The sequence below is a fragment of the Cynoglossus semilaevis genome, chromosome 10 (assembly GCF_000523025.1).
Source record: "Cynoglossus semilaevis isolate Cse_v1.0 chromosome 10, Cse_v1.0, whole genome shotgun sequence".
Lineage (NCBI taxonomy): Eukaryota > Metazoa > Chordata > Actinopteri > Pleuronectiformes > Cynoglossidae > Cynoglossus > Cynoglossus semilaevis.
This window is the reverse complement of record NC_024316.1, coordinates 17,737,504-17,759,625: the sequence shown is the minus strand read 5'-3', so window position 1 is coordinate 17,759,625 and position 22,122 is coordinate 17,737,504. Positions and strand designations below refer to the sequence as shown.

The window sequence follows — 22,122 nt, the reverse complement described above, 5'->3', positions numbered from 1 at the left end:
ACCGACTACAGACTGAAGAGAAGACTTTATTTTAAAAAGTTAGCTTCTTTTTAGACATCTTACCTTTGTATCCGGGGCAGCCCGGAGTTCTGTTGTCGTCACTGTTCAACAAGTACCGAACACGAGTGTAAACTTTGTTGTCGCTCGGCACCACGTCTTCCTCCTCTGTTTACTTTCGTGTTGCTACTTTAGCTACATCGATTAAAAGACGTCACTAATGTGTTTGGACATTGTTGTAAGGGTGAGGTGAAACCGGGTTTATGGCCGGTCTATGAATGAAACAAAGTCCGGTGCTCACGCAGGCAGCCCCGGCTCTGGAAACTACTGCTACTCTACAGCAGCTGCCGTTCAGACTCTCCGAGGGCGGCGAACCGCTGATGCGTTCAGGTACAACAAAAAGCTCGGAAAATTTACCCTGCAAAAGTTATGTTGTAAATACAGTACGAGGGAAGCGTCGAAATACAAATAATAAAAAAAATATGATGTTCCTTGGAATTTCTACTGTATTACCAACTTATTTGCCTAAATATTAGTTAATTTATTTTTAAAAAATAACTAATAAACTTTGGAATTTGCACCTTGTTAGCGTAAGAATATTGGTCAAATAATAGGATGAGCCCACAACAACATAAAACAGAACACGCAACCGTTACAGTTTTTTTTTCTCCCCTTCACGTCCACAGTGTCATTGCCAGGGATTTTAGACATAATATTGCCCCCTGCTGGCTCATAAGATGGAAAATACTGCAGGATGTATTACTGGTTGCTACTGTTGACAGGTTTCAAATTCTATGATTTACGTTTTCAGAAATCGTGGTTTTTCTGTCTAAGTAAAGATTATGTTGAGAGTTATTTGCTGAAATACATACATTGGTTTCAAATGTATAACTTTGACAATTTAAATAAAACCTATGATTTACTTTTTCAGAAATTGTGGCTTTTCTGTCTAAGTAAAGATTATGCTGAGAGTTATTTGCTGAAATACATACATTTTTGTCATTAATTTCCCAATCAAACTTTAAATGAAAAAGAAAAAAAACATTAGGCAGATGGCTTCTTCTCTTAAAAAACAAAAACAAAAAACAAAATAAAGTAATTAACATTAAACCACCCACCAAGTGAGAGGGAGTTACACCAAGCAACACTTTAGCCAGACTTACTGTAAATGTTAAAGCAGCAGCCTAATCCAAATGTCAGCATGTGTGTGTGTGATGTCTTAGTAAAGCTATAGTTGTGGGGACAGTGTTTTGGGACACTTTGTCTTATGGGGACATTTTAAAGGGAGAGGGAATTGTGATGTTTAAATTTCAGATCGGAGTTAGGATTAGAATTAGGGTCAAATTATACAGTAGTTAAGGTAAGGATTTCAATAGTCGGGGTAAAATGCTAACAAACAAAAGCTGTAATTTTTTAACTAAATATCAATACATATTGGCAGACAGAGAGACAATATAGACAGATAGAGACACAGTCTTTGTCCTTTGTTAACAGTGAATCTTCCTCAGGCAGCGAATCCTTCAGACTAAGTTAGAGAACAATTGCTAAAAATGGATGTTGTCCATTTCTCACAGAAAGCTGACTTGCAGTTTTAAGTTACCAAAAAAAAAAAAAAAAGAAAAGTAAAGTAATACCTCAAAAGTTAAGTCAGACTTTTTGCAGAATCGCTTACTGGAACATTCACAGGTTCCATTTCCTGTGGGGTAAAAATGTGTAAATCATCCCTCGTACGGCAGGATGAACTCTGTGCGTGCGGAGAGAGCATTTATCGTAAGGATGGAATAATTTGGGATTGGTAGCAGGGCTTCGGCTAATAGAGAATATAAATCCTAATAGCTTTTCATGATGCGCAGCTTCACTTAATAGACTGTCCGGCCTCCTGACCATAAATTGAAATGTCACTGACGCTCCATTGGCTCTCATTACCATAGTACAGCAGGACAATTGACGCCACACTTTCAATAAATATACAAATTTTAGTCGCAGGTAGAAAATGAAGGTTGTTTATAAATGTCTCCAGCTGTTCCCCGGCCTTTACTGCAAGACAAAGGAAAACAGCACCGCATGTGACAATTAGCAGTCAAACATTCATGACGTTATAGGTTCATTTTATTTTGATTTGATTTCTTCTCTAGTGATTCCCTCTGTTCTGATTCTGAGTTTACTATACTGACAGTTTTCCTACAATTACATTAAAAAAACCCTCAATATATCGTATTCTGCAAAATATCGCAATGTATTGAATCGTTATTGCACCTGTATTGCGATGTATCGCCAGATTCTTCCCAAGTTTACATATTTATTGAAAGAAGGAAATATTGCAGTTCAACTAAGAACTTACCCTCGTCTAATGTCTCACAAAACAAGCCAGTCTAAATGTACTGTACCTGAATGCATCAGGCTGATTCAATGACCCAAAGAAAAAGTCTGAACGGTCAGAATGTCAGCACTGCTTCTAAACTACAAGGCCTCCTGGACCTGGAGCGTTTCCACTGATTTCCTGGACACCGGTGTGGCCGCGTGTGTGACTGCAGTCGTGGAAATATTTTTCCACAATGTGTGTTGAATGAGGAAGTGTGAAATGCACCGCGACTTTAATGAAACAGTGGCGTCAAAACCCCCGGTCATTTGTCTCCAGGTTATCCACCTGTTCCCGGCTGCTGACAGAAGAAACATCTGCGTTGATTCATTTACAAAGTCGGTAACAAAACAGGCAATAAAGCTAGAGGAGCTGGTAAAAACACCCCTGTGCCCTTGGTGCCTGGGCCACGACACTGGCCTTTTTATTCATCCTATAATTCACCTGTGACTCTCCGCTGATTTATGAGAGAGACGGTGGACACTGCTGATGGTCGTCGTGGCCAACGGAAGTGTGTGGTTCGTGGGAGGTGTGTGTGTGTGGGGGGGGGCTAGGGCTAAAAGTATAAAAACTAGGTGGAATCCACAGAGGAGGTACGAGTCGCCTTTTCACCTTGGAGCCCTCGCTGGTATCAGAGTCACGTCCGACAACAGAGATGAAGTGCTCCTGTCTCCTGTCCTGGACTTTTCTGCTGGCGGCATCTGGTCAACTGCTGGCCCATCCAATCACAGAATCTGCAGAGATGACCTATCCGGGACCCGGTGAGTGGAACATTACGTCTTAATTACGGCGGTTATTTATAGTTATTTACCAACGGCTGCTTGATTAGAAGGTTTGGTACTAAAGTTTAATTTGTGAAGCAGTGTCCTGACGGAGACAGAAAAGTAATTAAAGTCTCAGGAGTTGAACACTGACTCGTCACTGTGAAATGGAAAAGTGCTGCTACATTTCCCTGCTCACCGACTGAAATACATTTTAGGGAGTATTGGAGAAAAATGACGAATAATTTGCGGGACGAGTTGACAACTTGTTGGTGTTATTTCGTCATTCAACGTAATTAATTACATCGCGATTTCATGTAGTCCATTATGTACCTGTCAGAGGTGTGTTATTGAATTATGGTGTCCCCCTCTGCCCCCCTTTAATCGTTTCCTACCAGCATCAGTAGAAGAGCGGGCCTTAGGAACGCTGGATGATCTCTCTCTTTCCGAGCGAATATTTCCATCTCAGGACGGAGCCGATCTCAAATATTCCACTTTAATATCTGGAGAGATCAACAGAGATGGTGAGGAAAGTTTAAAATGCAGAAAGAAAAGCAAATGTACATACAGTCACACATGGAATAACAGTTCATTTTCAGAGCACATTTTGCAGATCGTCTCACAGTTTGCTCGTCGAGCCGTTGCCGCCTAAACTGCTCGCGCTAATGTCGTCGTGTTCTCTGTTCTCTCAGGTGTCAGAACCACAGGACTGTTTCCTCGGGGGATGAAAAGAGAGGTAGAGTAAAAACAGTAGTACAAGAAATAAAATAAAAAAATCAATAATGTCAAATGATGTTCATCTTCAACACCTCAGCTCTTGTTTCAGGTTCTGCTGGAGAAGCAAAGTCTCCTGAACCCATTCGCCTTCGGCATCAGGAAGCAGCTGAGGAAGAGGACGGGGAACTCCGAGTGTTTCTGGAAGTACTGCGTCTAAAACTCAAACAGCTGTTAATGCCAGACACAAGAGGCAGGGGTCGCACTAGAACAACAGCCCGGTCAAACATTTACTCACACACACTGGCGTAGATAAGCAGGTATGATTGACACACATTTCATGGAAATTAAGAGGATTTATTAAGAATCCTTTTTTTTTGCTGTGTGAAACTCTACACACACACGTCTTTCAGTTCCTTCTTTGTGTAATGTTTGACAAAACGACTTAAAAATGTAAGTGTCAAAGGTTACACAGTGTTGAATGTCGAACAAAAAAAAAATAAAACATGGATTATAAAAATTGGATTTGACTTTTCTTGTAACGAACCGGTTGCTAAAAACAGCAGCACGTTAGTCTCTAAAAAGTAAAAGAGGAAACAAAAAGACATTCCAAACATGGTCATCGAGTTTTCTTCATTTTTTTGTTTTTTTTTTTATTATTTTACAGCAGAAAGAATATAAAGCATTCAGAAAACACTTCCATATTTTAAGGGCAATTCAAAACATTTTGCATGGCTTCAGCAGCTGAAATCTTTTTTTTTTTTGTTATTTTGTTTTGTTTTTTTACATTTCCATCAAGTCAGTGACGCTTGTACATGCACAATTACAAAAATAAAACTTACAAACAAGAAAGGGGTAATAAAAAGGAGGAAAGCAAAACACATTAGGGAGAACCGAGAGGAGATGAACATTTGGAGGGTGTGGGTGTGGGGGGGCGGGGTTAGGGAGTGGAGAAAAATTGGGTCACATAACAGGGAAAGACAGAGAGAAAGACAGCTAAAGAGGAGAGGAAAAATAGATCTAACACTAGTTCACATGCAAAGTGTTGAGGACCCGTGACTTTCTACTAAAGCAGGGTTTGTTTGTTTTTTTTCTTCTTCTTGGTTTGGATTTGATGAAAACGTGCAGTTCGGTAAAGGGTGCCGTATAATTGCTGTCCATAAACTACTGAATGCTTGTCTTGCAATACTGGCATTTGCATAAGAATAAGTCGACTACATGTGTCCAATCGTTTTTAAACTTCACTAAGTCTATAGGTCTCCACAAAAAAAAAATTCGTTATTGCTCTGTGTCCACGAGTGGAATACATTGTAAAACCATTTCTGTTCTGTTGCCCTAATGCCGCCTGCCTCTCTCTGGTTTGGGTGCTTGGGGGTGGCAGCGGGGGTGGTGTGGGGTGGGGGGGTATTGGAGGGGAGGAGGAAAGGTAGACTCCCAGACCATTTCACAGAACACCTTGAGACTGGTAATACTGTATGCAATTGCAAAGAGCCTTTGAGCTAACCTGTCATCCCATTCAAAAATGGCAGTAAAACAAGATTTACAGGTGAACTTTTTTTTTTGTACAATTATGCTCTTAATCTTAAATATCCTCTACACTTTGTCACTTAGTTAGATTGCAGGCCTGAAGAAGGGGCCAGATTTATGCTAGGATTTGACAGGCTTCCACGAAAGGATGTCAAATCATTTATCCTAATGAGCTGTATATAACTGAACTTTGTTTTTTTTTTTCTTTCTCTCTCTCTCTGTGCTCCAGCAGAGTCTATAATGTTAAACCACATGGAGGACATTGATTAGATTTCATATTCAATCACCTTAAAGACTTCTGCATCACAGCGGTGAATCTGTCTGCCCTAGATTCTTCACCTGAAAGCATCGCTGAATGATTTTTTTCCCCCTTTTCCACTCTCGGCCTATTCTTCTGTGAATTGCTCGTCATGCTCTGTTTCCTTCACCACATTTTGGCACCCTGAGTGAAATACATAAAGAGGTGATCAAGTCCCTCAGCCCCAGAGAAGAGCAACACTGCTGAGTGTCCTCGTAAAAGCCGACGCCTTTCACCAATCTGCATGTGTGCTGTGTTTTCTTGTGCATCTGTGTGTGTGTGTGTATGACATACGTCACCTAGTGCATACTTGTTAGAGATACCTTGTACCGTATGTTAACGTACGTTCATCAGTCTGAAACTTTTTTTTTTTCCATTTGTTCCTGTTCCAGGTTGGGACCCGCTCGTCAATTCTAAAGTAAACGAGGAAACTAAAGGAAACGCCTTAAAACAGTCCTGTCCCCATGCACTGAGTACCGACCTCTGGCCTGTGCCCTCCGGTCACGCGCCCTCTCTCCGTCCTGACTTCTGTGACACGTCTACCGAGCGTTCATTGTTTTAGAGTTTTAATGAGTCTATCTGACTACCGTTTCTAGGAAAAGAAGCATGCTTTAGGTGCAGTTCTGTCACCCTGTTAACTATTTTACCCATGCAAGCATAATAAATCCGTCTCCGTTTTTGCCAGGACATTGCATTAGCTGTGCATTCTAACCACAGAGTTTGAGGACGAATGCAAGGCAACAAATCCCAGTAGTGGCGTTATTAAAGTGAACTTTAACAAGCTGTCCCAGTACAGAACAGAAAAAAAAAAATTTTTTTTTTTTTAAAACAAAGCCAGGCTTGTTGAAGAGCTGGAGTACTGCACTGATACTGGCGCGAGGAGGAGGGAATATTGTGTGGCTTCAAGGAGTGTAATGTGAAGGTGATCGTATGTGAATGACTTATGCTTTCTCAAATCCATCACAACCTTAGGTACATTGAATGCAGTCTGACATTGGCTTGGTGTTATCAGGATATGGATAGGCACTTTCTACTTAAACACTCAAGAAAAAAAAACAAAAAAAAACAAGTTTTCACATATCAAATGAGCTACAAACAGTAAGTCAAAGGAAAAACAAAATGTAGAAATGTCACTCAACAAACATGTCAACAATTCAGTCAGAGGAATAATTAAAAAAAAAAAAAAGATTTCAAGTGGCACTTGGTTGAATCGTAAAATATTGTCACTTTAAATCCAAACACATTGAAGGAATTCCACAGAGACTGGACAGGCACCACTGAACTGGCAGCTCGTTAAAGATTTCTCTCAGATTTTTACATTTTGTATAAAGTTCAGTCAAAACGCTTTGAACCAGACACGCTGTTTTTGTCTCATGTTATGAATGACACCAGTATTTTAAAACCACCTCAGCTTATTGAACCTGCACTGATGCAAAAATCACCTGTGGATGCTTTTCTTTTCTGTTTTTTTTTTTTAGCACCTACTGTTCTTTTTTTTTCAGCTGCTAGAACAAGAAGCCCAGTCACGCACGGTCGCTACATGTTTTTAAATTAACATCTTTGATTATTTTTTTTTTCTCTTTTGGAATTCAAGGTATAATAAATCCTGGCAGCCTTGAACGAAGCGGGTTTTTGTTTTCGTTAAAACACATTGTCTTAGTAAAGTGTGGTCACCCTTTCACCACAGAGGGGGCTGTAAATCAGCGTCTGCTGCAACATTTCAGGAGGTGAATTCAATCTTTTTCAATGACAGGAAGTCATAACGTGGATGGTTTTATACGACGGGACGGCGAGGACAAGGCTGACTTTTACAATCTTTAAGATCAGACACCGTACCCCTGAAACACATCACATTCAATTTGCAATGACAACGAAAATAAATCCCCAACATTTCTATGGCAGACTTAATAATAGCAAATGGTTTGTTGTTTGTGGGAATGAACGGAGAGACACAATAGGCTTAAATGCACTCTGCTCGAGTATGACTACCTCTGCAAACTGTGTACCTTACTGATCGATCGATCGATCAGTCAAGTTGTGATCTTTAGTGCTAAAGTGTATGTCACTGTACGATTATCTGTTCAGCAAAAAATATGAACTTAATTACTTTCTTAAGTTATATAGCATTCACATACCTTGGCACCATTGGAAAATTTTCTTGGTAGCCCAAAGTAAACAACAAACAAACAAACAACCAAATAAACAAACAAACAGAAACCCAACAAACATAACTGTACCTTAAAGATAACTTTGCAGTCTTCTCCTAAATCTAAATATGATTTTTTTTCATTTTCATATTGCATTATTATCATGCTTTAGCAAAAATGTTCTTCTCAAGAACAATCAAAATAAAATAAAATACTCTAATAGTGAAATATTTTTCATTTTACAGAGCATAGCCACTACTGCTTTTGTTGTATTTTTCCCCTTTAGCTTTGTTCATACTTTTCATGCACATTACTCATTTTATCTCAGGTATTTACACTATATACAAACAATACAACCATACTTTTTAGGCATTCAAAGAAAACTATACAAATATTCTGTTTTTGTCTCGTACCTGTTTTTATCCATTTTTAATGAATAAAATAATATATTTCTAAAATACAATCCCATTTTTTTGGGTAAATGTTTTTCCTACGTACTTCAGCCTCCGTTATATACAGAAATCGCTCAATTGTCAAAAATATGGATTTGTCAAACCCCTATTTTGGGACAAGCTTAGGGACCCCTCAAAGAATCTCTAAGACGTCAAGGCAATGTATGTGATCTTCCCCTCAAAAGCCTTCACAGGCTCTGAAGTTCATTTAAAAAGAACAGTAATAACCTGCATGACCAGAACGACTACAACACAAAATAGGCAATTTCTCTTCAGAGGAACAATCTATTTAAAAATGGACAACACTGGGAATGGTAAAAACCTATGGAGGATAAAATGGAGAAGACACATTTAAAAAAATAAAAATAAATAAATAACTCGGCTGAGAGAGAGACGAGACCTTAAGCACAGAAGCAAAACGTTTTGCCGTTTCATGCAGGATCCAACAACGTAGAATCTGAAGATATAGATCATCAATACATTTTGACGTGATGAAACAAGTACAGTCTGACATTGTGGAGAACAATTCAAGTAATAAAAAGACATTATGAAAGGATAGTGGACTCTTTTTTTTTTAAGGAAATGTCAAGAAAAAAGATCCTCCGGTTTTCATTTGCATGTTTGAACCCTGACTACATTCATCTGTAGCTCCGCCCGTGTGGACACTCCGGGCAGAGTACGGTAAGACAGGAGGAACTATGGATCTAAATTCAATATTATGTCGTCTACAGCAGACAAATAGAACTGGGTGTAATTTATCTCATTAAAAAACAAAAAACAAGTTTTTTTTTTGTTTTGTTTTTTCAAATGTCTGTCCTCTGAGATCTTTTACAGCAGCCATATGTTTACGTCTCTCTCCAGGTCCTCACACCTGATGGACCCACTCGGGGTTTGCTTGCTTCATCGTTCTTCATGTCTTCATATTCATAAAGAGAAAAAAAGCCGCAAAAAAAAAGTGCAAAAAATGCCAAGAAGCAAATGTTTTGCATCCCCTTCCTACACCCCGTCCCTTTAGAGTTTATTCACGTCCCGTAGAAGTTGCCGTTCGCTGACAAACATCAAGTCAGTGGAAACAAAGGATGTGGAAAAAAAAAAAAAAAATTGTTGTACATGTAGAAGTTGTCAATGGAACACTGTAGAAGTAGTAATAAATGCAGTGCTTGCATTGATGTGTTTTTTTTTTCAATTTCTGTTGTAAAATGTCTCAGGTACAAATGAAAAAGAAAGGAGGAGTCAGGAGAGTGATGTCACATCGTGAGGGGGCTCCTCTGCGGGGTCTCATGTTCCCTGGCCCTTTTCAATTCTTTCGCCCTGGAACACAGACAGACAGAGACGTGTCAGTGAATACAGTAGACATTAATGAAGTAGTCAGCTTGTCAAGACACACACAGGCTCAGCACAGACTTCACAACAGCATCAATTCATTTAATTCAACAGGAACAACAGCTGCTCTGTGAAAAGAAGTGAAAGAAAAAAAATATAGATTTATTGATGAGAATCATAAGCATAGTCACACATATATATTTACATAAAATGGCTAAATTCCATTGTAATTATTCTTGATAAATCATAAACATTTCCTTACTAATTTTCTACAATGCAAATTTTAAACATCCATTGTCAGGGCAGTGTGAGGGTTAGGGTTGAAATAATTTAGTTGGTAGACTGGACAGAATATCCATAGTTTCTAATTCACTTAAAAGGTTTAACAAGCACATAAATGCTAAACATAAACAACATTTTAAAGTAATTGGTACCTGAAGAAATCTGCAAAAAAAAAAAAAAAAAATTAGCACAAAACTAAATCACTGAAATAAATAATAATAAAATAATAAATGACATCACTGTGTCATGAAACAGGGAGACCGCAGATGTACAGAAGACCGTGGACTTAGGTTTAAACCCTTATTCTGATGATATTCAGATTCCAAGGCCTGGCAGAGCTATGGTGTTGAATAAGCACCAAAAAAGGTTCTGCTCCTTTGGTGCTATTAAGTGAAGCCAAAATGATGCTGTTCCATTGATAAATTAAATACACAAGACCAATTGTGTTGTGTCTACAAATAAAAATCTGCTTCTTGAATAGCATCCCTGCATGATCAGATCAATATCATTTTCAAAAGGACTGGTGAGAGATAATAAGTTAAACATTGAAACTAAAAAAAACTGCTCCAGTCTCTTCAACATCAATTGTCCAAAAGGGTCCACTTACAAAATTGTCATTTAAAACGAAACAAAAAAAAAAAAAAGTCCCAAAATCTTCTCAAATCCAGACAAGCTGCATGCTTGATGTCTTAATGTGTGGTGTAGTACACACACATAACACTAGGTGATTTGGAAGAACTCCACATTCATATAGCATTCCCACCCTCGCCGCTCAAATATGAACAAAATTGTAATTGTAACTTTGAACTAAATCTTGAACAGAAAAACCCTCTTACCCCCTTGGTGACCTACGAAATGTCCACACCATGAAAAGTGTCCCAAAATCTACAATGTTCCCATAATACCAAGTACGCAAACACATTCAATGCTAAACTGATGAACTCCTCAGAGATCCAATAAAGCTTTGTGTTTTTTACCTGTGGAAAAAAATCTATTGTTTGTCATCACAGATTTCTAACATAAAGCACTAAAGAGTTCCACTCGGTTCTTGTGTTGGAACACTAACCACCTCCACCACCTAAAACAAAGAATTGTGAACACAAACACAGGGAAATGAATCCAACACGCAACTGTGTCAAATATTTGAAAATATAAAACACCCTTTTTGTCAGTTTAAACTTGTTCAGTCAAACACAGACATTCAGCAGTTTTGATAAAACTTTGTTCAATGGAAATGACAGGGATCATTTCCCCTGTCAGTCGTTTTGATTGGCTAGAAAAAGGACAAAAAAGCCAGTCAGGCAGACAGACAGACTACTCAAGAAACAGCAGGCTCAGAGCATGCCTACAGTAAGAAAAGCAAGTTCCTTATTGACATGCAGCAGAATACGAGATAAACAAAAGCCTCCTGTTTTTTTTACACTGGGCACCTGGAAAACAACACACGACCAAAAAAAAGGCAAAATGAAATAACGAGACAATCATCAGTTAAAAGAATTTCTGAGGAGAAAGAGACAAAGATTAGGACAGTCAGAACGTCTGCCTGTTACGTGTTGCAGTGGCATCGTCATTCAGAAGCATTGGGTTAGTTTGAGAGAGCCCTTAATCAGAGCTTTTCAGTCCACCTGTGGCTCCAGTTGGCAGCTTTCATGCAAGCAGGCATCAAGCAACAGTGATAAATAAAGGAGGTAGGTTGAGAGAGGGAGTTGAGGTGAGGCAGAGAAAGAGGGGTGAGAGGGAAAAAGACAAAAAAACAAAAAACAGAACAAGGAGAGGAATTAAAGAATGCAAAGGCCGAGACTTGAGGAACCGTACTTTTGGAGACTGTGGGTGAGAAAACTGAGCAGGAGAAAGGTGGGTATGAAACAAACAGGGTAAGTGGAAGAAAATAAAAAAAACAAAAGAGTATGAGAGTGTGAGGGAGAGGTGGGAAAGAGGAAGAGAGAGAGAGAGAGGGAGAGAGAGGAGACGAATTGAGGTGCTGAGGCTGCACTCACCCGCTTGAACAGTCTATGGTCCATCAAGGGGCTTGGCATAAACAGCAAAACAATACCAGACAGCTATTAGCACACACAGTAGGCACTGTGGGGGAGGGGGTGAGTACAGGTGAGCGCCAAATACAGTGAGTGGAGGGAGGTGTAACCTAGTTATTAGGGGGACATTTCTAAGCAGCCAATCTATCAAATAAACACAAATTACACTGAACAAAGAGCACATGTGAAATATGATTATTATGAATAATATAAGTCACGTCTCACTATTAATCTGAATATAAACTAACCCAAGTGTCACCCAGAGTGGTGCCTGGGGGCACCTGGTAGCACGCACGGACTACCTAAGGTGCCCATGGAGAATGTTCTAATAATAGTCAACATGAGGGTCAAAAAAATTTGAATCAGTGCTGGTGCTGTGACAATGGTCTGCTACTGTACTTCCGAGAACTTGATGGAGAAGCATTTTTTTTAATTAATATTATTTATCTATTAGTGGTTCTATAGTGTAGTGGTTATCATGCCTGTCTTAAACATCTGCCTTACATGAGAAGGTTCTGGGTTTGTGCCCAAGAAGAACCATATACTTAATGGCGCCTCCTGGTTTGCAAAGACTCACACTGTGAATTTCCCCAGACAAATAAGGGACTTCAATCATTCAGGAAGTCTGTATCAATCAAGAAGCTCTCATTTTAAAAAAAGGTTGTTGATCCCTGAACTATAACCCATTAAAGCCTGATTTTGCCTGTGTTATTCACTGCGTGTTTGTGTGTGTTAGTGTTAATGGGTTCATGTTGGGGTTTTACCTGTGGCGGCACCGACGTAGGAACCTCATGATCTTCCTGGCTGCTTGATCTTGCCTCTTTGTTAGCAGACTGGCTCTGTGAAAACACCATAAATCAGGTACCGGTGTCACACTGTCTGTAGATTGAATACTGGCATGAATTCATTATGTCCCACTTTATGGCACTGATTTGTTGCTTAAATTATTGTACTACACTATTAAAAATTTAGTCTCAAATGCATAATGGACTTCATACATTTTTGGAACGTATCATCAAATTCACACTAGGAAAACAATTCAAAACTGTTGGAACCTTGTAAAATGTAGGAGGGTTTAATTTGGTTTAATTTGACTTTGAACTTCTCGACCTTCCCTCTCTAACCAACAATAATTAAAACTCTGTGCCTGTCGATTCATAACCTGCTCTTCATTATTTATAATTATACTAAAAACCTGCTCTTCATTATTTATAATTATACCAATGATGAATGAATCTTCCTTTCGCCGCCTTCCACCTGTGACGTGGCCAATAACAACTGAGCTGAATCAATTCTAATCAAACTTCTCTGATCTGATCTGGACTGATTAAATCGTCGTTCATTTTTTAAAAGATGACAATATCTTATTATTTAAAAAGCGAAAACAAGTGCTGACTATTCATCATTTCTGGAATTCTCCAGGTTCTGTTTGTGATCTAGAACTATGTCTCTTCAAACCCAAAGACCAATAATATAACAACTGCTATTAATTTTGTAGTTGGCAGCATGATAAACTGCTACTGTCTCTGACCTACTGTTTCTAGCTCGATAAGTTATTTCAGTGCATGGCCTTAATTTGTGGCACAGAATCTACCTCAGTTTGTGCTGCACTAGAGCAGCAGCTGCCCCACGGTGGTGTGGCTTCTGCCTCCCAAACTCCTTGTAGCTGCGGTAATATTGCTGAATAAGCACAGCAGCCCTCCTACTCTGCTGGAACTTCTTCTGCTCATGGTAGCTGCGAAATTTACTCTGGATAAGGATGGCGGCCTGCGTCATCTTCTTATAAAGTGCATACTGTTGGCAAGAAACAAAAACAAACAAAAAAAAGAAAAGAAGGTGTTTTACTTTTCTTTGGATTCTCTTATAATCACGAGGGATCATTTTAGAATGTGTCTGCAGTCTAACGTTGTGTACAGAATTGTGCTGCCTGTTATATAGTAGCGTTACCTTCAATGCTATCCATGTTAGCTTGTAAACAAAAGAAGGGATAGGATGTGAATTATACGTTGACATTCTCAACTGATCATCGTAGTGAAATTGCTCAAGTAGAACAGATTTGTATGATCGTTAGGGATGTAACCATGCATTGTGAATCGATTAAAAACTGTTGAAGTAAAAACGAATTGTGCACATCAAAAATCATCAATCATATCGTATTGTTGCAAAAATCATCAATCATATCATATTGTGAGTTGAGTGCATTGTTACATCCCTAAGGACTGTTGAGTTTTTATCCTTAGCAACTCTTTCCGATGCCTACCTGTAATTGTTTTTATCTTTAGCAACTCTTTCCGATGCCTACCTGTTTGTTGAGTTTTTATCTTTAGCAATTCTTTCCGATGCCTACCTGTTTATATTTCTTGTAGCAACGTTGAATAACAGCAGCAGCTACTTCCTGTTGCTCTCGGAGCGGCCGTCCCTGTTGAAGAGTAGAGTGGAATAGGTCAGAGGCCAGGGTAAGACCTGGTTATCACTACACAGGAAATCAGTTGCTCTTTCAAGTCTTGCTGAGGTCTCCTGGTGGCAGGCAGCTAAATGCCAACCTGGAAAGAGACCACGTCTGGTGCACCGCCCCCCCCACTTGAGCAGTGAGGTAGGAGAGGTAGACCCGTAGGGAATAGAGAGCCAAAGGTCTACCTCAGCATCAGATGACACAACAGATAATTGTACACAACAGCAAAATATATTTTTTGATGATAATTGTCAAACTTATGTTGCTCTGTGGGTGGGGAGCAAGTTTGAGAATGAAAACAGGCAGAGGGAGAGGAAAAGTGAGTGGAATGCTAGTCGTAAAACAGGCATGTGCAAGTTCCAAACGACTACGAGTGACAGGACACAGAGAGTACACAAACTTAACAGTCTATCTGGGACAGAAGGGAAAAATGCATCGTTCCTTTAAGCAAGGCCATGCTCTGCTCAAGCCACGTTCCCATGCTGAAACCACAGGGACAAGTTTGCATGTCTTTTCTTTTGTTGTCACATGTATATCAACAGAGAAACAGAGAATGAGACAAATAAGGACAGGAAATGGCAATAATATTAAAGCATGATTAGAAAAAGTATATCACCACATGTTGATGAACTGTATTGCAACCATGAACTCTACTGCCTAAATCACAGCTCCACAGCCTGGAACCAAACCAAAGGCGAATTCCTTAAATCGCAAAACAAAACCGTACAACAACTGTGACCCAAACGACATGGCCCTGTATTGATGGGCTTCAGTGCACACAACACAAGGCGCCAGGCCTGTACCTTGTACTTGCGGAAGGCAGTTTGGACGAGGCGAGCTGCCTCGTACAGCTCTCTCTGCTCTGGGTCTGAAAGAGTCAGCTGGGCCAGGTCTCGTTCCACCTTGCTGTTAGAGGCATTGATGAACTCACTCCAGTCAGCTGGGGAGGGCAGTGCAGATCTTTCCAGAGGACCTTCTCTCAGTGGTGACCCTCCAGGACTGAGACTGGGATTGGATGTTGGAGTGAGTGGTTCATTATAAAGAGATCTGAGAAAACAAGGAAAAGAATGTTTTGACCTTTTTTACTACAGATATATATGTAGAACCCACCAGAGAGATACTTTACAACTGCACTCACGCTTACTGAGATCAAATGGGATTAAATGATTTGCTGCAAATGTCTTATACAGTAAGTGACTCAGACACATAGAAGAGTATAATTCAAAAGGTTAAAAAGTAAAAATAGATTAATGAAAACAACAGATCTATTTCACTACTTCTGCAACTAATTTCATCAGATTCTTTCTTCTTTCAGACCAGGTCACAACCTGCTGCTTTGCCTAATGGAACAGAATATTTTAAAGTGGTCTTTCAGTTTTAGACCGTAAGGTGCTGCTCACCTCAGGTGTATAATGCTTGGCAGCTGTTCCACATCTCCTAAGTAGCTGGCCAGCCAGTTCATGGTGTTGCTGACACCCGTTGTGTCCAAAGGAACAGAGTCCACAGCAGCAAAGTTCTCCCTCTTGATCCTCTCCGGCGTTGCTTCAATGATGTGCTCGGCCAGAGTCATCATGTTGACCTGCGTTGTTGAGACAAGAAAAAGTATTGCCGTGTTAAAGTGTATGTTGTCATACCAATAACTTCCCCTTGGGGACCATTAAAGTACTACTGATTCAGCTTAATTTTAAACTTTAAAAAAATGTCGGCTGTGTCTCTCTTTAAAAGGAGGTTTTAAAAAATGTCGGCTAAAAAAATGTCAGCTGTGTCTCTCTTTAAAAGGAGGTTTTAAATCACAGTTCGCCCTTTTACTTTGTTGAATAAAGAGAATTGAGTGATTGAGGGCAGCTGTGGACCTACATCCTCACTTTAATAATGCATTTGCTCAGCTCTACATATTTGCCGTCCATTTAGGCTTTTAGTCTTTATCCACTCACTTGTAGGTCATCCATCTGTGTCAGACAATCGTGGTTCTCCAGATCTTCCCGATAAGACAGGAGTTCGGTGTCGGCCATTTCTCTGTCAGACATGACAAGCATGCCTAGCTGTTCGCGCTGGCGCAACCGGTTGACCAGTTTCTCCTTCCCCAAGCTGCTGCTTCCACTGACCCCCAGGGTCTTCCTGCCTAAGCCACTGTTGGAGAAACTGTCTCTCGAGGTCCATCTGACTGCTCCTGTGCAGCTTCCAGAACCGTTTCTGAACTCATCCCTGCTAATGACAGGCTCTTGGGGCTCGAGGACAGTTTATTGAATTGCTGCTGCTCCAGACTTAAAGGAACCGACATGGCCTTGTTTGGCCGTGTTTGAGACAGCTCTGGGTTAGGTTTGTGTTTTTTAGCCAGAGGGAGGTCCCTTTGACCCTCACTGCTGTAGTAGTTCGATGGCTCTGACCTGGGCCTTCTAAGGTCTGAAAAAAAACAAAACATGAAAAGACAGACATTAGCTTTGAAATACAGGAACAGACAAAAAAACTACCTGCCAAATATTTTTTAAATTTTAATAATCAAAACACAGCTCTTGACTATTTTGTGGTTTTATGCCCTAAAAATACTTTCTAAATCTGTACAAACCTATATATATAATTCAATTCATTTTATTTCTTTCCCAAAATCGAAGAAAATTAGATCAAATAAAAACAGGCAGGTTGAGAAGAGAGACATGTCCCAGAACTCAAAGTAGAACATTTTGACTTAACCTCAGATTCAGTTGACCTTACATTGTTGTTGTTACTGATTGTGCAAAAAGTGTAAAAAAAAAAAAAATTCCAAAGAATCCTACCTGGATTTAGGCTGGTGGTACTGGATGTAGTTGTTGTGGAGGCAGATCCTCCCTTCTTGCTGCTGGGGGTCATTACGCTGTCATTCGCCCAGTTGACCATCCAGCTGTCTGTTGTAGGGGCATCTGGGCCAGGGGAGAAAGACATGCGGGTGGAGGGTGGTAGAGTGGCTGGCGCCTGCTGCTCTTCCCTCTGTAGCTGCTCCAGACATTCGGCCAATTTGGTGTGGCCACGAGAACGGGCAATTGACAGGGGCAAACGTCCCAGAGAATCGGGGATAGCCAGGGCACGTCTGTCCCATTTGTACAGTACCACTGCTGCCTCCAAGTGACCCAGTGCACACGCCCACATCTGGATGGAAACAGATCAGCAGGAGACGGCAGACACCGTGGAAGAGATTAACAGTAATTCTTAAAGATAAATTAAAGATTAAAAATGGTAATTAAACTGAAATTTATGTAATTAAAACTTGAACTAAGGCCACAATAAGGTGTTTTTCTTCAGTTGTGAAATTGTGAAAATTCAGATTATGTGAGTCACATAACATCTCTCTGCTTTATTTAAACACAAAGACAAATGCAACCCACTCAACAAACAGGCATGTTTATCAGATTATGTGAGTCACATAGCATCCCTCTGCTTTATTTAAACACAAAGATCTTTAAAAAAAAAAAGATAACAACAGTTGCAGTTTTGCAGGTGGGAAATTTGCAGCTCAACACTCTCTGGGCTCTTGTCGGATTCTTTTGTTCTGAACATTTCCAAAAGGAAACAACTCCAGTTTGCAGACGTAGCAGCTGCAACACAGGGCAATCTTTTTTTTCTACAAAGGCATTTATATATTATGTACAGAATAAAGCCTGGCAATGTCCTGCTGGAAAATCAATGGAGTTCTCAGGGGGCATTTTTGATGTAATGGCAGACTCAGTTAACTGATAATTTCCTAAAGTAATCCTAGGCCCGTGGGACTTTTTCCATCTTGGTAGCATGGCAATCTCTAATGGAATACCACCTAAGGATTTTAAGATCATGCACATTTAGTAGCAGTTTCCACTCTTGGCCTTTGAGCAACAAGATTTTATTTATCTCCCTCTTTTATTTCTGCAATGTTACAGCTGTGTATGGTAACAGGTGTAAAGGTCTTGCCTACATCCCCTGAGAAACATTGTTCATATACTGACAGAGAACGTAGTTTTGGACCAAGCAGTTCTTATAAAACCTGACTTGATCAAAACCTTTGGTGATTCCTTCTGTTAGAATTCATCTTGACGTGCGACCAGTTCAGCATCTACTTGTGGGATCTTCCCAGTGTTCCATGTTTAAGTTTTCTGTTGTTTATTAGGGTGTGTTTACCAGATGACGTGAACATTTGTAGAATGATGTTAACTTCTTACCAGGGGTGTGCAGGAGAAGTGGTCCACATTCAGAGGGTCCACTTCCAACTCCAAATCAATGCTATCAGCATGCTTAGTACTGTACGGAAGAGAGAACACAATTAGCAACTCATTGCCATTTGGTGTGGTACACGGCAATTACAAACCAAAGCACCATTACAGAGTATTTTGTTCTCACCGCCACTTGATTAGTGTCTGGATGAGTGTGGCATAGCCCTGGCCTGCGGCCAGGTGAAGCAGTGTCATGCCTCTGAAGGTCTTAGAGTGGATTAAATGTTTGGACTTGGCCCAGCAAGCTCTGCTCATCATCTTCTCACAGACTACCACGACACGACTTTCAAAGGAGCTGCCAGCTTGCATCTGGCCAGATACACACTGCCAAACACAACAGAACAAGACATTATTGGCTGTTCTAAAAACCCCTTTAACAACTAACGTAACTCAAATCCTGGGTCCATTTGCTGATGTTTTGTCGCGTGCTGCCTCGTGCTTGTACAACACAACGGCACGTGGTTTGTTACCTGTGACTGGCTGTTGTTGCCTCCACCTCCACCGCCTCCTCCTCCTCCCCCTCCACCTCCCCCCCCTCCTCCTCCTCCCCCTCCCCTTCCCCCCCTCCCCCCTCCCCCCCCGCCCCCCCCTCCCCCCCCGCCCCCCCCTCCCCCGCCGCCTCCTCCTCCCCCTCCACTTCCCCCCGTGCCCCCTGTTCCTCCACCAGCTCCACCACTCCCTGCACCGCTCGGCTGCTGGTGGCTGGCCATCTCTGCCATCCTCCTCTCCATCTGCTCCAAGCGCTCCAGGATAGACATTCTGAACTGGTTATCTGGACAAACAGTGGGGCACAGAAAAGAGGGAAGAAGAAGAAATGTCAGCAGACGAGTAGCATTTAGAACGAGGAATAGGAAGAAAAGAAGCGAGATATTCGTCTTTGCTATAACCAGCACAAACAATCCCTTGTTCTGACAAGACAAATTATCTCAGGGTCTGCACCATAAAGTGCTTAGAACAGCATCGAATGTCACAGTGGCTCAGGGCTTAAAAATCACGAGCCAAACAACACTTTCATAAATGCATTATACCAATTTGTGTAGTTCTACTGCAGTGATGAAAATTTAATTTCCTTTTTCACAATAACATACGCAAATCCCAGTAATAACTATTAATCTCCCGTGAAATTGAGTGACAGGCGCCAGCATTAATCATTAACTTCATCATAAACAATTGACTTAAACTAAAAATAACCTTTCAAGGCCCATCAATCATTGGCTAATAGCGTCCATCACCAAAACTCTTGCTGCCATCTCTCCTTAACTACTTAAGCCCAGCCACAGCCCACTGACACAGGTCGAACAAATGAGCAATGAGTGGGGACAAGCTGAATGTGTCCACCCCTTCACACAGGGCTTTAGACAGGCCATGGGTGGGTGTGTACATCTGACAGTCCTCTACAGCTGATTAAGTGCAACCCTTCATGACCAAAGATTCTCTATGCCTGTGTATTTGTTGGACAACACAACTAATAAGTAATGATTCAATCACCGGCTTGACCTCCAGAGAGTCCCTGACATCAAGGCTGTAGAACACGTCAAGGTGGACGGCAGAACAGAGGAGTTATTTTAGAGGCGGCTGCTGCATTAACCTTGTGCCAACATAGTTAAATGCATTGTCTCTCATTAACTTGTCAGACTTGCCAGCAGTTGATCTGCTTCTCCAAGTGGAAATGTAGAACATTTTGCTTAACTCGAGGGCAAAGTATGCAATAAACAAAAATATAACTTGAAGCACTACAAATAATTATTTATTTTAAAACCCCCCCCCCAAAAAAACAACTTTTTAAGACCAAAAATTATTTTTGCTGCCAAAAGAATTATTAAAATAACAAAAACAACAAAAAACAACTTTTTAACACCAAAAATTATTTTTGCTGCCAAAAGAAGATGTGGCAGATGATGCAATGCTGACAAAGACCCTAAAGACAGGATGACGAGTCCTGACCTGTAAGAATGTCCACAGCCTTGTGTGATACACACTTACATGCAGAGACTGCTATGTACAGATCATGGAATGGGATGGGCACACAGAGACCACTGCAGCAGGGAGTACAGAAGACTGCATTAGCATTCCCCATTTAGCCACTATGAGGCCGTTTCTGTGGCAACCTGCTGCCGAGCGGTAACTAGGCGACAGGAACATGGCTGTGTGTGTATGGCCTGCCAGCGTGCTATTGGCTTATTGATGAAGGGGAGGAGAAGGACCGAGTATACCAGCAAGAAAAAAAAATTAAGAGAGAAAGGCAAACAATGAAGAAAATGGAGTCCATAAATCTTCTTTTCTGTGCTTTTATGCACTTTCCCAACTCGCCTTTTCAGCATTGATGGCGTAGGTAGGGACCTAATGACTCTAAGTGGGGAGCCTTCACAGCATGACCCGGTGACATTTGCGCTTGGCAGTCACGGCTCAGCGCTCCACGGAGAGCTAATGTCACAATCCAACCTCCTATAAGCCACTGTAAAAGAGGTCAAGTAACTGTAATGATTGGACAGAAAAAAAAACATTATGCCACTGCCCAGCAAATGACCGCTGTCAGCGGCAAAATGCTGCACTGTGAATAATGGACTCAGAAGACAACACTCAGGGTTCTGCCTCCCATTCCTCTGGGTGCTATAGACTGCATAAGTGAGTGCTCTGTCAAATCTGCAGATCACTTTAACATTAAGACAGTCACATGCCAAGATTCTTCCTAGGTGGAAATCCTTCCTCAGACAGCTGAGGTGAAGAGTTGATACCCTGCTTTAGACCGGGATCTCTTGTTAAGAGTGGGTTCAGAGGACAGACACGGGGCACGGCATCAGTATTAAGGTTATGCTCGTCCTATCCCACCAGCTTACAGGTGGCCAGAGAAGTAGACAGAGGGATGACGGGGGAGAGAGGGCATAGTTAGCGGCAGGCTGACATGTCTTTGTTCAGACCCAGTGCTGCAGTGTGCTGCAGTGCAGATGATGTCATCTCCACCTGCTGCCTGCTGCTCCAAATGCGATGCACGTCCACTGCAGAGGGAGGATGGGGGAAGAGATGAGTGGGAGGAAAGAGGGAAGAAACTAGGAAGGTGAGCAGCCAAACAGAACTGTAACAACAGTGTGACGTCGCCAAAGTCCTCCCACATTCTGGTTTACTCCCTCGTGACGGCGTGTGGCAGACGTGGCCACACACACGCACATTTGTTTAGAGTGTGACATTTTTTTTTCTTCAAATAATTAAATATATTGAAGCTTTTGAACATTGATGATTTGTGTAGCTAACTGTAAATGTGCACTTCGCACGAGTGGTTTCCAAAGCGTGAACAGGTTTCTGTAAATCGCAGATCAGTTTTGATTTGTTGTACTTGTAGCCTTGGTTGCCATTTTTTACCCAAATATATAAAAATGGATATAGGATAGGATATAAAAATACAAAAGGAGGGAATAAAGTATTTAGAAATAAGTTATTTTCATTTGAACAGATGGCCTAAGCATGTATTTGTAAACACTTGGTGCCAAGGACAAGCGTCTATACGCAAAGCATGATGTCCAGACTGGTGCAGGACTTCCCTGCAGTGTTGGTGACCCCCGCCA

General features: G+C 41.0%; 2 protein-coding genes across 2 annotated transcripts in view; one reads left to right on the top strand and one right to left on the bottom strand.

The window, feature by feature from the left end:
• Positions 1-2,917: 2,917 nt before the first annotated feature.
• On the top strand, positions 2,918-6,712 carry LOC103385331 (urotensin-2-like). Its single transcript, XM_008319189.3, has 4 exons — positions 2,918-3,117; positions 3,516-3,641; positions 3,810-3,853; positions 3,944-6,712. The coding sequence occupies exons 1-4, from the start codon at positions 3,012-3,014 to the stop codon at positions 4,049-4,051; spliced, it is 384 nt and encodes a 127-aa protein (XP_008317411.1). The 5' UTR covers positions 2,918-3,011; the 3' UTR covers positions 4,052-6,712.
• The window catches only part of LOC103385353 (calmodulin-binding transcription activator 1-like), a 338,769-nt gene continuing 321,102 nt past the window's right edge, over positions 4,456-22,122 (bottom strand). The window contains 15 exon segments of the mRNA XM_025059482.1: positions 4,456-9,566; positions 11,858-11,888; positions 12,658-12,732; positions 13,488-13,687; positions 13,841-13,861; positions 14,241-14,312; positions 15,149-15,392; positions 15,746-15,924; positions 16,280-16,533; positions 16,536-16,748; positions 17,120-17,468; positions 18,512-18,590; positions 18,690-18,886; positions 19,033-19,100; positions 19,227-19,334. Coding sequence (XP_024915250.1) covers positions 9,534-9,566; positions 11,858-11,888; positions 12,658-12,732; positions 13,488-13,687; positions 13,841-13,861; positions 14,241-14,312; positions 15,149-15,392; positions 15,746-15,924; positions 16,280-16,533; positions 16,536-16,748; positions 17,120-17,468; positions 18,512-18,590; positions 18,690-18,886; positions 19,033-19,100; positions 19,227-19,334 — 2,123 coding nt within the window. The 3' untranslated portion in view covers positions 4,456-9,533.

Excerpts from the sequence above, each read along its gene's own strand:
- LOC103385331 (XM_008319189.3), top strand. The coding sequence starts at position 3,012 with ATGAAGTGCTCCTGTCTCCTGTCCTGGACTTTTCTGCTGGCGGCATCT. Across the intron at positions 3,118-3,515 it reads GATGACCTATCCGGGACCCG|CATCAGTAGAAGAGCGGGCC; the intron begins GTGAGTGGAACA and ends GTTTCCTACCAG. Across the intron at positions 3,642-3,809 it reads TGGAGAGATCAACAGAGATG|GTGTCAGAACCACAGGACTG; the intron begins GTGAGGAAAGTT and ends CTGTTCTCTCAG.